The 15,627-nt window shown below is 37.1% G+C and overlaps 1 protein-coding gene across 2 annotated transcripts in view; it reads left to right on the forward strand.

The window, feature by feature from the left end:
- The window catches only part of LOC149261685 (putative thimet oligopeptidase), a 439,851-nt gene that overhangs the window by 98,059 nt on the left and 326,165 nt on the right, over positions 1-15,627 (forward strand). For both annotated transcript variants that reach the window (XR_016258489.1, XM_089422600.1), the window contains exon 4: positions 14,270-14,360. Coding sequence is in view for 1 of the 2 variants with exons in the window: in XM_089422600.1 (XP_089278726.1) it covers positions 14,270-14,360 (91 nt within the window). In the remaining variant the exon portion in view is untranslated. The remainder of the gene's footprint in view (positions 1-14,269; positions 14,361-15,627) is intronic.

The following is a 15,627-nucleotide window of genomic DNA, read 5'->3' on the forward strand; positions in this document are numbered from 1 at the left end:
TGCAAAAGTCTGCAAGGTTGAGTATCATATATCTAGGGTTTGTAAAAGGTAATGAAAATCTAGGGTCAGGAATTAAAAACCCTAGCTAGGTAACATCTGGCTCCAACTGAGACATGAGCTCTCAGTAAAGTGCAAGAAAGATGTACTCAAATGGGGAGGTCATGAGAACACCAACAATCCTCTGGGACTACAGACCTGTTACTTGCACATCACAGACAAGCAAACAAAGGTGACATGTGTCTTGGGCGTACTTTGGTCACCCAGGTTTTCATCAAGTAATAAAACCAAATAGGGAATAAAATCTATTCGAAATGCAAGTTTAATATAAATGCATCTAATTTAGTATGAGGACATAATATGATATTAGATTCTAACGCAAAATCAATATGCATTGCATCCTACTCTATCATGCATATGATGCAATGTCAAGTGTCAAGGAAAGGGGTGATGTGATTAGCTCACTGGGTCTGGCCAAAGTTCATCATCAAGTCTAGCACTATAGTAATATCCAACATTGCAAATATAGCGATAATATCCAAATTATTGTGATATTATCACTAAAAACCACCTTGTTGATATTATCGTTGGTATTTATCGCGATAAATTGCCTGAATTGAAATTATCATTTATCATGACAATTTAGGTAATTTTCGTGATAATTTCGAAATTGTTGCCCTGCTATGTCAATTTCAACTTATTAACAAGTTTTTTTCTTTTGACCCTAATTTTTTAAAAGTGATTTAGGGGATTGAGCTGTGAGGATACTCTGACTATTTCCATCAAGCAAACAAGGGGAAATCTATTATTTTCATTTCCCATGATTCATCTCATGAGAAACATAACGTAGTAGTTAATGGTGATATTAAATTCTTAAAGGAAAAGGATAAAAATGAAAGATAATGGAAAATGTCACTTTTATCTTTCATTTTCATCCTTTTACTTAAATTATTAACATTACCATAAATTGATTCAAGATGTTTGCGAGTGGTTTTGACCTCATTGGATTTCATATGGAGAAAGTAGAATTTTAGATCCCACTCAAAATCCAACAGACTTAACAATTTTTAGGATTTCAGGATTCACGAGATTACAATGTTTCTATTACATTTTGTGGTGTACGAGGGTATGGAACTAACATTTAATCAAGATCACCAAGCCGTCCATGTACCTCATTGTGTTGAAAAATGTGTAAGGAGGTTCGGTCTTCATAAGTATGAAATGTATTCTTGTAAATAATAAAATGAAAAGAAATTATTATTAGAGCATGGGTTTCATGCTTAAGTTTTTTTATTTTATTGGTCAAGCACCCATTGAGTAATTTCAGGATTCACGAGATTACAATGTTTCTATTACATTCTGTGGTGTACGAGGGTATGGAACTAACATTTAATCAAGATCACCAAGCCGTCCATGTACCTTACTGTGTTGAAAAATGTGTAACGAGGTTCGGTCTTCATAAGTATGAAATGTATTCTTGTAAATAATAAAATGAAAAGAAATTATTATTGGAGCATGGGTTTCATGCTTAAGTTTTTTTATTTTATTGGTCAAGCACCCATTGAGTTCTTCTAGGGTTTGTCGTAGGTTAAAGAGTCATTATCAGTGTTACTTGGGAGCGGGAGCGGAAGCGGGAGCGGGAGCGACCATTTTCAGAAGCTCCCGGTTTGGGAGCGAATCCCGGAGCGATTTTTTAAAAATATATATATTTTTTATATTTTTTAATTTTTGATACATATATGTCAACAAAAACATGTAGAATGATGAAATAGACATAAAAAACATAAAAAAACATAAATTGATCATTGAACCATATCACATCAATCATCTAGAAATTATAATCATCATCAACCTTAGTAAAATAATAAATTAAAATAACATTCAATTCAATAACATTTATCATCATTGATCACCAAAGTAACAAGTTGTACTTGTAAGCCAAGTTTAACCATTACAAGAAGTAATATCGAAGATATTTCTAAGTCCTAACTTCTAACTGTTAACATGATATGAAATGTTAAAAATTTATAAAATGAAACATGAATAATGAGATGAAATGAAACAACTCTAGTCTTTCACAAAGCATCATATTCATAATTCACAATCATTACCAATGAGTTATAATTGCCAAGGCCCAACTTCAAACTTCAAATTTTCATTGTCACAGTGATATAATGTTTACAAAAAATATCATAATGTCATAATGATATGAAAGAGTCAAGAGTCAAGAGTCAAGGACTCAAAACTCAACACTGAACAGTTATGAAAACTAAAGTGACAAGTCTAATAGAAACTAAAAAAGACAAGTAAACTGTAAATCTACAAGTGGCCCTTGCCACGAGAGTCTCTAGGAGTATAAGTAGGTCGTGGTGGTCTTCTAGGAGTCTCCCGCCCAGACCGACGACCAGAACTAGAGCCTCCACGCGAGGGTGTCGATGGAGGTGGCGACAGCAATGGAACAAGACTCGGGCCCCGAGAACTGCTACTGGATGGTGGAGGTGGAGGTGGCATGGCTGCTGCAGCTGCTTCAGCTTCATCCCGTACAAGCTCATCTTCTAGTTCTTCCATATGTACAATGCCATCCTCCAAATTGTCGTCCTCAGGGTGATTGTCCCAAATTTTATATGTGGGATCTTCATTAGCCCGATCACAGTAATGGCTCAACAACCTCAAATTGTAGTGCACATAAACCAAGCTTTCTGCTCGGTTTTCGTTGAGCCTGTTGTTTCTTTTCACATTATGTATATAACTGTAGGTGCTCCAACACCTCTCTGCAGAAGAAGAATTTACAACCTGTGCAAGAACTTTCAATGCCAATTTTCGCAAAAGTCCGTCGCCGCCATATGTTTCCCACCATGTGAGAGAATCAAATTTATCTTTGTCGTCCATTGCATGGAAGTTACCATACAAACCACTGCCAGTGAAGTATCTGCCTATTTCAAGGCGCACAACTGCACATTCCTCCCTGTCAGGCACCAACTTTTCTAATGCATCCAGATATCCTTTAGTTACCTCTCGATCTAAATGGGGTTTGGTCCTAACACCACCCCCTGCTGCAGGTTTGCCCAACCAAGAATCTGAGTAGTATTTAGGCGTAAGGATATACGCCAAGCAATGTAGTGGAAGGTTAAGCCTTTTCCACCGTTCACACACACAATCGTGAATCAGATTGTACAAGTCGGGATCTCTGTTATTAACAATGTCTTTTATTTCCCCCAACATGGTATCCATTTGCTCATACACCTCGCCAATCACTGGTTTGTCTGTATCTGCAAACCGAATCATGTTATAAATTGGCTTGGTGAAATCCAATACCTGTCTCACAGTTGTCCAAAACTGCCCATCAAGAGCGACCTCCTCCACCGTTTCAAAACCTGCAATGTCAGCTACATTTGTAGCCCTTTCCTTTAACACCTGCCAATTTGGACTTGATACCATGCTAGCTAAACCCTCTCTTACCTTCAAAAGGCGCCTGAAGGTGAGGTAATAGCTACCAAATCTAGTCCTCGCAATCTTCAGCAACTCCAATCTCGAGTGACTGCGGAAAAGGCCATGGGTATTGCTATGATTTGTAATAAATTTTATCATTTTTTTTCCTTTCTTGTACAAATCACCAATCCATTGGTATTGTTCATTTTTGTTTTTGACAATATCATGCAACAGAAGGTTCAATGTGTGAACCAAACATCCAGACCAAAATATGTTCGGGTATCTATCCTCAATAATTGCTCCCGCTGCCTTACAATTAGGAGCATTATCAGTGATGACTTGGATGACATTGTATGGGCCAATACGCTCAATTGTTTCAAGCAATGCTTCTGCAATGTTGATAGCGGTCTTGAACTTGTCTGAGTAATCATGTGCAGCTAGAAAAATGGGACCACTTCGGGACACAACAAGAACACTTATCAATGGCTTGCCTTTTACATTTGTCCATCCATCAGATACAATGGACACCCCATTGTCAGTCCAAGAACTTGTCATTTTATTCAAAGATTGTGATATTTTTGCTTTTTCATGATCAAGGCCAACAGTTCTTGCCTTGTCATACCCAGGGCTCTTGTATCCTTTAGGGGCATCATTTATGGCAGAAACCATTTCGTGCCAATAAGGTGAGCGTAGAACATTGAATGGTATCCCATTTGCATAGAGGAACCTGTAAATTTTTGAATCCACATCATTCCTACACACCTCATCAAGGAAATCTGATATGGTTCTACGGCGTAAAGATGATGACCCTGAGCCTCCATGTCCATATCCACTGCCTTGGGAGGATGCTGAAGGAGTTCTTTGTGAGCTTTCAAAGAAACCCCTTGATCTTTTTGCTTTGTATTGGGCGTCCTCCTCTTCCTTTATGTATTTGGCTCTATCTGCTGTTGACACCGCGTTGCAAGTTCTGATTCCTATTTGTTTCTCTCCATCCCATGCCCTTTTCCCGCAAAGGTGTCTTCTAGCACGGGTGTATGAGCCTGTGTAATCAGTGTTGCAATGGGGGCAATGAAATTTAGTGGTTCCACCCCCTCTCCCTGTTTCAGCCCTTTGAACATATTTCCACAATGGAGTTTGGTCTTGTTTAGTTTTTTGACCCTCATGTTCACCCTCCTCCACATCCTCCTCACTGGGGTTTTCACCTATTTGACTTCCTCCGGCTTCTTCATCCACCTCTTCAGTTTCAGGCCCCCTCCGTTTCCTACTCTCCACCACCATAATAACTAGAAAAGGGACCAGGAAGAGGAAAATGCCAATAAAAATCCCCAGGTCCATCGTGTTTGATGTTTGTAGGGTTTGAGTCTTGAATCTGCAAATTAATTTAGTTTATTGGGATTAATTCATTTAATTTATTAATTTAATGTAAATTAATGATCTTTAAACTCAAACAGGTAAATTAAACTAAACAAACTAACTACCTAACCAACTAAACTAACTAAATGATTAAGTTACTTACCTCTGCAAGCTTGCTCCTCGCTCCTTGGCACTTGCTCCTCGCTCCTCAGCTCTGGCTCCTTGCTCCTCAGCTCTTGCTCCTTGCTCCTTTGCTCTTCCTCAGCTCTCAAGCTCAAGCTCAATCTCATTGAAATGATTTTTTTTTGGCCCATTGGGCTTATAAACCAAAAAAAATTAGTTAAATTTTTTTGTTTTTTCGGGTCTGGCGGAATTTTTTTTCCGCCGAACCGCTCCCGGTTTTTTAAAATTCGCTCCCGGAGCGTTTTTTAATGCCCGAGAGCGATTGCTCCCCGATCGCTCCCGGGCATTAAAAAGCGCTCCGGGAGCGCGGGAGCGATCGCTCCTTGAAGCGCTCCCTCACAGACCAGGGAGCGCAAATTTTTTTACGGGAGCGCGCTCCCGAAAATCGCTCCCATCCGGGAGCGATTTGGGGAGCGCGCTCCCGACCCGCTCCCGAGCCGCTCCCGCCCGGAGCGCGCTTCGGGAGCGGGTTCGAAGGGGGGGGGGGCGCTCCCCCGCAACACTGGTCATTATCATATATTGAAGGCCTTATGGGTGTATTGTATCTTGTAAAGAAAAAATTAGTTTGTCTTTAAAATGTCAAAATACCTTCAAGATCAAGTCGGTCTAAGAAGTTGTCAAGTCGGCCTACATGAAGAGCCACGTCTACCCCTTGGAAGAGCCTATATATAGAGAGGAACTCGTCCTCCATTAGACACATTCACTCATCTCATTCTATGTGAAGAAGAGGAAGAGAAGAAGTCAAAGAAGAGGGTACGAAGAAGAGGAAGTTGAAGAAGTCAAAGTGCTTGGGCTAGATCTCTCTCTCTTGAGAAGGTCGAAGTTAGGGTTTTTGCGCTGGGACTATCTCTGGTTCGATCTTGGAAGAAGAAGAGAAGGAAAGGCAAGTGAAGGTCTCTTAGGGTGTCTCATTAGCCCTAAGACTCAAGGAAAGGCAAGCGAAGGGAGGAGAAGGCTATTCAAGGGAGATCGAAGTCTCCAAGAGAAGTAGTAGCAGTTGCAGTAGTTGCCGTAAGTCAGAATTTGGATCTACCGTGGGAGTTCGAAGTCACTACAACAGGCAGCCGATTTGAACTTGATCTTGGAGGGTATTTGTCTGAGTCACTAGGTCATCGTATTTGTCAATTGAAGAATCTATAAGAAGAGAAGAGATTTATAGGCTTTGCCGCTTTCCCCTCAAGAGGAGGGGTTTTGGCCCTGGCTTGCAGCCTATATACTGTGTCACTGTTCTTATTGTTTTGGTAGTTGTTTGATGTATTACACACTGTAATAATAAGGAACAAAGCTAATAAGTAAAAAGGTAACACAAACACTTATCAAGTTAAGAGAATTACATACTTACTGCCCTATTGAATTTTCAACACACTGTTAGTGGCATTTACTGTTGAGCTCTTCCTTCATGACTGTAGCATTAATGTACACTTCACTCCAACAAAATCATTGATTTTAGGATGTTAAGCTTTTTGCGTCGAGAGGCGCTCTCCAACCCAGTATGGGGGAGATGTTGTAATGTAATGTTTCACATTTTGACTAAGTCAAATTGCATAAAAAAATAAAAAAAGATAAAAACATTAATATAATGTAATGTAAACGTTTTAACTAGGTGAAATAAAATAAAAAAGAAAAATAAAAATAACAAAATAAAAATAACCCTATAAAAATAAAAATCGCCCATGTTATTGATCCATGGTATTGAGAACCCACGATATTGACCCATGGTATTCATCTGGAATATAGCCTATTTAAAGGGGGAAATTAAACTAGCCTAGATTCATTTTAACTTTGGATCTACCAAGTGCCAAGAGGGATCAAATCTTTTGATATGCAAACCTCTTTTAGAGTGAAAAGAGATTTTATCCCTCTCGGCGCTGGGTAGATCCGAGTTAAGATGGATCTAGGCTGGTTCTTTCTTATTTTAATGCTCAAATGGTGATCTTGATGAGGAGGATCCCAATATAGGCAATGGTTTTGATGTTATGTAGCTCTTTGTTGTAGCGTGATTTTCTTTGGATTTCAGAGGCGATTTATAGCCTCTCTATTGATATTTTTGATTCAAAGATGGCTTGCACTTGACGATATTTTGGTTATATACACCCTTGCTATATACATGAGAAATTTTGCATATTTGTGTATAATAATTTGGATTCATATAGATGCACATGAATTTTATGTGGTTTTCAAAATTTGAACATTTTATCTTTGGTCGATCAATCTTTTGGTCTAGTTGAGGATGTGGTGACCATTTTCCATCAAGCAAACAAGGGGAAATTTGTTGTTTTCATTACCACGATTCATCTCATGAGATACTTTATTTTTGTTTTGATATGATTTTGTATCTTTCTATTAGATCTTATGACTTAGGACAAATATCAATTTCAATACAAAGTTTGATGTATCACTTGACATCTTATATGTCTTATATATTGATTTTATTTTCATATTTATGTAGCAATGTGTTTGTTTGATGTTGATGTGGTTTTAGAAGTTAAAAGATTGAGAAAAAAATGTTTATTTTTCTATTTTTTAAAGTTCACGATAATTTCTGATATTTTCCACGATATTGCTGATAATTTAAATTTTGGACCCCTGACGATAAATTGTCGATAATGATAAATGTAACATTGGTAATATCCCTCATCAACCTTACCATGGATCTTGATGGGGATAGGGTTCTTGTCTACGAACACTACATCCCCAACCTTGAATTCCTTCCTAGGCTTTTGAATCCACTTCTTTTGTTATGGTCTTTTGTATAATGTCTTTTAAGAACGCAAATTTCATGGGAAGGAAGAATGGGAGTAGGGTCCTTAGTCTCGTGTAACATATTGTAATATGGGATGGGACTAGGCTTCACCACATGGGTCAGATTTAAAGGTTCTCTATAAAGAATGAATGGGGTTCCATGGTTGTGGGATGGTGGCATAGGATAAATCCATTTGGAGTTGACCTCCCATAGTAGCGCCCCATTTTCTAGACAATAACATCCCCCATACATCAGGTATATCAATAACCACAACATCCATAAACAATGATATGTCTTTATTCCTGGCTAACGATACCTTGAGATCTTTGATAAGGCCTTCAACATTGACAGAGCTAGAATCAATGCCACAAACATTCTTATACTTGCGAGTAATACTTAGATTGAGCTGCTTCATGACTTTCAATGGCATAATATTTGTAGAAGCCCCATAATCTAGCATATAGTTATGAAGGAGAAGGTCATTAATGAATAATGTTAACAAGAATGGTTCATGACCAAGATTAGTATTAATGAGGTGTATATTTTGCAACATGATAGGTGGGCCATCTTCCTCAAGCCCCAGAGCTCTTTTCACTTGCCATTTTTGGGATGAGATCTTCACAATTTCCTTTATAGGAACCTGCATAGTCATCTTTCCTATAGCAACACTCGCATCAATGTCTAGGTCAACTTCCTTATCTTTGGCTTTGTGCTTGGGCTCCCCTTTGGGAGGATCCCTTTTGTTGTTATCCTTCTTAAGATGATCTTTCCTTAATGTCTCCTCTAGGGAGCCTTAAGTTTTGAAGGAATTCGCACAGTGTAATTTTCAGAAATTTGATGCCCTAGCCATTGCATCAAGAGGGAACCCTAGAAGCTAATCCTTTAACTTGGGGATTCTTTGAAGGCATGTGCTTTAGTACTTGTTGAAGTAAATCTTACATTGTCTTTTTTCTTGTCTACCTAGACCTTTGATGAACTCATACCTTGCTATATATATCAACCCTAGGTCTCTTGTAGCCATCTTTCAAAGGGGTTTTTTGTGGAAAATCTTCCTAGCTTTTCTCAAAGCTCGCACTTTTGTTGAACCTTTCCATTGAATGAGCCACCTTCCCTCATTTCAAACCTACCATAGAAACATATCTATCACAAGTGAGTTATTACTGGGACTTCTCCCATTGGTGAAAATCCAAGAAGAGTAGGGAACTATGGCTGTGATGACATTGGGCCTATTGTCGCACAGAATGTCTAGGCACCGCGACAACGGCTTAGATCGGGGGCTGTCACCTTGATCCCCAATCTCTCCGTTTAAGCTGTCTCCCTACAACAGGCTAAGGGGGGTAGACCCTATGAAAAAATGGAATGAAGAAGAACTAGCTGGGAACCAACCAGTTCGGGAGACACAATGAAGCGATCAAGTACTTGATTAAGATTCAGCAAAACTTATAGGATTTGATTAGATTTTAAACGATTGATATCAGTGCCTTATGGAGTCCACGATCTTGCTAGGGAAATGAAGACCAAGTAATCAATTAGCAACCGCTGCTTAGATGAATGACTATCTTATATAAAATGCAGACCCTAAAACTAATGTGAGATGCAAGAATCTTGGTTAATTTTAGTTAAATGCCTATTTAAGTTTTAACCCTTCGATCCTTTCTATGTTGAGCCTGATTTCGTAGTAATTGGCAGAAAGAAGATAAGGTGAAGCACACTAAGGTGTGATTAACGATACCTCTCCTGAAAATCTAACATACCCGGTGCCTCCGGCGCTGCAGAGAGCTGTGGCTCTGACGACTGCAAGGTCACCGTTTTAAGTACTATTAAAAGCAGGCTACTCAAGCAAAGATGGATGGATACCTATCTCTCTATCGACCAAGCTTATGCTTGGAAGTAAATTTTATTTATGCAAAACTAACTTATATGCAAATGCACTAGATGATGAGAAGATGAGATGAAGTTAGATTCAAGGATGAAAAGATGCTTATGTCGCAGAAACTTCCAATACCCAAATGAAATGTTCGCTTTATTAAATGAAGACTCAAAATTAAACCCTTGAAGATATTACAATTAGAACACAAGCTTATTTCAAATCTTTCTGATACAGTTATAGCTCAAAGAGAACAAAAACTTCTTTGCAATTAATATCAACAGATGCTCAAAAAATACTCAGTTTATGAAACAAAGGATATGCATTTTATCACAATTCCATGACAGAGTACTTAATTTTCAGAAATTAATTTTTAGGACAGCAGTAAGAAAAACTTTATGACAACAACAATATGACAATGAAAACAGTGAGCTATCAATGATATCTTTATGCCAAAAATTTACCAAAATTTTTCCAAACTTGCCCACATGAATTATCAAAAATTTTCAGCCTGTTATGATGTGATTTCCGGAATTATATCAGATCTAATATACTTATTACAGCCAGCAATTAAAACATGAAATAAGCCTAATGATGAATGCCCAACTCAAGAAATTAATTCCTTAATGTATTAGACAACTTAGGAACTGATTTTAGGCTAACCCACATGAAATTTTTCCACTGTTATATTTCAAACTTCACAAACAGAATTATTTAGAGATAACAGTGACCCAAAATGTAGATCTAGGCCAAATTCTTGATACACATAAAAAATAAATGACTTATTAATGTATTTAGCAATTTTTTTAGTTAATTTCAAACCACTTAGATGTGTTTTTCACCACTATTAGAAATGTATATGACTGTTGTAGCAAGCAGTGAGGAAAAAGATGGTTTAGAGATCAAACCCTTAGGCCCTAGGCTTTGAAGATCACTTGCCTAAGTTGCCAAAATTTTTTCAATATCTGAAACACAAATTTTTACCAAATTTTATGCAAAAACACATCCATGATTAGCTTCAGAAAATGAAATATTCAAGTCAGAAATGGAGAAAGGGAATCTAGGGCCAATGAGAGGTAGCACTAGGCCCAATAGAACTAGCGTTGGGCTAGGAGAAGGCAGATCTGGGCTTAAGAGTCCCAAAACTTGAAATCTTTGTTTTGAAAAAAATGATTTTGCTTCAGATCTTCATATTTATTGTAAAATCTTTAATGGCTAGCCTTGCAAAAATATTTGGGATAAGATATTGCCTTCCAGGGCTTAGATTTATCTCAAAACCCCCAGATCTGCTTGAAAAATCTTAGATTTGAAGATTTACTTGGCTGATTTCTTAGATCTATTCCTGCAAACAATCTTGAGCCCAGATCTTGCCCTCCAGGGTTTAGATCTAGCTCAGATCTGAAGATTTACTTGGCTAATTTCTCAGATCTATTCCTGCAAACAATCTTTGAGCCCAGATATTGCCCTCCAGGGCCTAGATCTAGTTCAGATCTGAATATTTTCTTGGTTGATTTCTTAGATCTATTTATGCACAAGTGAAAAGAGAAAAACCCAATAGCCAATATGTACAAGAATAGAGAAAATCCCCAATAACCCAAGTGTTAAAATTCAAAATTATGTTACAAAATTTCAGATCTACACAAGTAAATAACAAACCTATAAATTTTTTTTACAGAGATATACAAATAATTTACAAATCTATCAGATCTGAGGAGTATAAGTCCAACTTCGCTCCCAGATTTGATAATCTAAGGCTCTTAATAGCCAGATCTATAAAAATTTCCACAAAATATTTAAAAGATTTTGAAATTTTAGAGAGGTACTAGCCCAAAATCACTCTGCAGAAAAAAGATTATTGTTAGATAAATCCTGAGGCTTATATGAAGTAGACTCTTAAGAAAATATGTGTTGAGAGTTGGCTGGTCCAACCGAGAACTATCCTCAAACGCTTAATGAGAACCTGAAAGATCTTTTGCAAACACTAGATCAACCATCAAATCAAGTAGAGAAATAGAACAACAATAAAATTATGAAGAAATAGAGATACACGCTACTTTAATCAAAATTAAAAATGTTACCCTAGATCCAACAAACTGAATAAGATACCTGTATTTAGATTATTCTAAGAGAGCTATTGATTGATAGTTTTCACATAATATCGAGCAGAAATTAAAACAATGTTACCATAAATTCATGAAGAGGAACACTACAACACGTTGAAACCCCAAAGACTTTTGCATTAATTCAAAAAAATATACAAGAGAGCTTGAGAGCTTAGTACACGATCCAGAGATCGGATGATTTGATTGACAAACGACCTCCTATTTAAAGATAAATCCTCCAACGGCTAGTTCGAGTGATCCTCGTCAAAGCAATCTCGACTGTTGATGAGGATATTTTTTTTTTAATCTCATCCGTCGAAATTTTAAATTATTAAGGAAATTCGAATTTTTCAATTAAATGCATTTTAATTAATTCAAAAATTAAAATTTTGAAATAATTTCATCAAATTTTGACTTTGACTTAACCCCAGGGACCAAAGGCTTAAAATTTAGCAAAATAATCAATTTACCTTAGTCCCTGGACCTCTTAAAATTTAATTTTTAAGGACCAACAAATTTTGCCTTCGGAGAATTTAAATTTACCTAGGACCTAGAATTAATTAAATTTCTGGCTTAGGATTTTAATTAATTTTGGCTAGAAAATTTAATTAATTAACCTATGAGGGGATAAATTATTTTTCTAACCCTCAAGACACTTTACATCATGATTTTTACATTTTTACATCTCAAGGGGGAAGACCCATTTGCAAAAGACCCTCACAGACTACCTAGTTCTGCGACACAAAATATAATCTAGCAGATCAAACAATTTGTAATAAAATAACCTAACCAAATAGTTAGGATTATTCCCAAATCACTTTTACATAGACTCGATCTAGAACACTAGGACTCCCCTTAGATCCTAGTGACAATCCATTCCAGCGTTGGGGTAAGGCTGAAAGAAAACTTAGCCGACCATTTGAGAATGGATTGGTGAGACAAAAAACCTCCTGTAGATTGTAACCAGAAAAGTAGGTTTACCTAGGTAATTACATACACGACACGAATCTGCTGAGGTTATTTACATTATACACATGCAGACTGAGTTTACATTATAAGATAATGATCAAGCTGATGATAATAGCTGGGCGGAACGAACACATCGATCAGGCACTATCCCTTTTGCGAAAAAAAGGGGTGTACGGCTATGGGTCCTTGACACGTAGTGGTCAACAGGGCCTTTGTCCCAAGTGTTATTGTGCCTTCTAGCTTTTGCCTATTCACAAGGCCTGCTAGTTTGTGCAGCAATAGGCCTGTTACATGACTCTTTTTCATAATACTAGAATCATTTTTGCAATGCCCCCGCAGGGCTACGGAATCTGAAAGACAGAATGAAGAAGAAGATGAAGTCTAGAACTCTGACTGATCTGATGCTGCTAGAATGCTCCAAGTGTACTTTTATCATGGAGTCTTTGACAAATCCTCAAATGCACTTCTAGTGGTCAACAAGATCAATCCATCATGTGTAGTGTGTTAGATCCAAGCCATGTATCATCATCGACCCCAAGTGCCATGTCATTCACATGATCAACCAATTCATCAAAAAGGGGAACAACTTCATCAAAGGATGGATGAAATGATGATTATTGTGTATATGCCTCCACACTGCACATATGAGCCAAAGAAGGGAGTGCTCCATATCGGACCTTGATCCAGCTTATCATAAAGCAATTTATGTGATAGACAGAATCACATAATCTAGGGCATTTTTGTACCAAGGCTCCAATCATAGTGGACCATGTCAAATCACTCCAAGATCAAGTGGAAGTGAGGGGAAAATGCTAAGTGCTCTATACCATCATGAAGCTAGCCCATTGAAGATGCCATTACATCATTAGCCCAAAAGTGTTAAAGTACTCCTCTAATAGGCTCATGTATGAATAGAACCTTCTATCATCATGCACCGATGCTTACAAGATATCCACGACTGTGTCACCAACAGTACACCATAGCACCAAAGTAGCATAGCTCTACAAAATGAAAACACAACCAGAATCAAGTACATTTATCCTTGAATGTGTGCCCCAAAACCATCCAAAACTTCATCAACCTGTAAACCTGCCTTTGTAATCAAAGTCACAAGAATAGTGAAAAATTTCACTAGTTCATGCCTCATGCAAAATGAGGGGTAAGTTGGGAACAATGTCTATGTACAACGTTAATGTGTATAGAGACAAGAGGGCCCCCTTTTTTGAAATATGGTTATTATCACTAATGGAGGCAGCACTGTGTCTTCTGCTACATATTTTTATTATATTGATCATATGTACTTATTCAGATGGGCTACTGTTTTGGATAAGCATAAGATCTCTCTCTGTGTTATTAACTTATTATAAATATTGCTCTCTTCTTTTTACTATTGCTTACGTTATGTGCACACTTGTACTCTTTATTTACATTATGCCATGCTCATTGCTCTAAACTCACAATCTTGATAAATCCATGTTAGCATCTGTCTTCATTCAAATGATCTTCCTTGTAAGACAATCTTTAGCAGTTTCACTATCATGTGATAAAATAATCTATATGTTCTTTTTTTATATTATGCCATTTGGTTTTTGTGGGTGTTGACATTTCTATGTTGAAGGTGATCAGCATGCGAGAAGATGTTTATCTTGTTGTCAAGGCATTTGCAGCAAGAGGTGAATGGCTAGATTCAGAAGCTCAACGCTATGTCAACCGCTTGGTATTGAGATTAATCTAGTTGAATAATGAGTGTTTAATTGCATAATTTGTCTCTTTATCCATATTGGCTTATATGTAAGATGATGATGTATTGGCATTTGCTAAAATGTTTAGTGTCATATTTAAAAACATGATTCATTATGCTTGGTGGTTGTGTGCACAATATTCTCTGGTTTCTGTGAGAATTTGGTTGGAAAAGATTATGAAGATATTTTTGCATCCTAGATCCTTTTGGATATTACTTTGGTTTATGATTGACCTTACCATATAATATGTTTTGAATACACAGGTTTAATTTATTATCAATGAAATTTTTTTGATGTACAATGCTTGGTTTCTGTAGCAATCTTTTACTGCTTTTGTGACAATTTAAGAATGTCGAAATCACAAATTCTTCGTTGTGGACAAGGTTGGTGAGATAACACACTCTTTTTTATTGGAGAGCATTGCATTTTCACGCTGGTTGATGCAAAAGAGGTGAAAGAGTATGACATGATGGCAAAGAGTGTTCAAAATAGTAGTGAGCTTTTACATCAAAGGTATGGGCATTTGTGTTTGAGATCTATTTCATATTTGCCTAAAGAAGGTCTGGTTAATGGCCTCCCAAATATACCGAATATGCAAGGAATTTGTGGAGCATGTCAGGCTGGTAAGTAGCATAGGACTTCATTTGAAGAAGCGAAAGCTTGGAGAGCTAAGGAAGTTTTTTAGTTGATCCATGCTGACATTTGTGAGCCTATGAAGATGACATTATTCTTTGGTGCTAGATATTTTCTATTGTTTGGATGATTTCTCTCGAAAGACATAGGCATATTTTTTATGTTAAAATCAGATGTGTTCAATGAGTTTAGAAAGTTGAAGGATTTGGTAGAAAGGCAATGCAAGAAGAGAATTGAAGTTCTCATATCAGATAAATAGGGGTTAATTTTGCTTTAATGATTTTCTTGATTTTTGTATTCAGGAAGGCATGTAGAGACAATATAGCACACCTATTCAACAAAACGAAATGGAGTTGTAGGTAGTGGAAATTGTAATATTATGGAGATGGTAAGGTGTATGTTTAGTAAGATAAGACAATTTTATCAATGTTTGATGAATGGCCAAAAAGTAGGTCAATGGGAATGAAGAGTACAACTAGTACTAATATAATGTGGGAGTGCAACTCCTAGAAAATGCCAAAAATAATATAAAGAAAGAAACCTATATAAGTATGACATAAGAACATCTGTATAAAAGTGTGTCAAAGGTACGGTGATACAAAATACTAA

Source organism: Pinus tabuliformis, chromosome 6 (assembly GCF_031772625.1).
Source record: "Pinus tabuliformis cultivar Carrire ecotype Pingquan chromosome 6, CPIR1, whole genome shotgun sequence".
In the NCBI taxonomy this organism is placed as follows: domain Eukaryota; kingdom Viridiplantae; phylum Streptophyta; class Pinopsida; order Pinales; family Pinaceae; genus Pinus; species Pinus tabuliformis.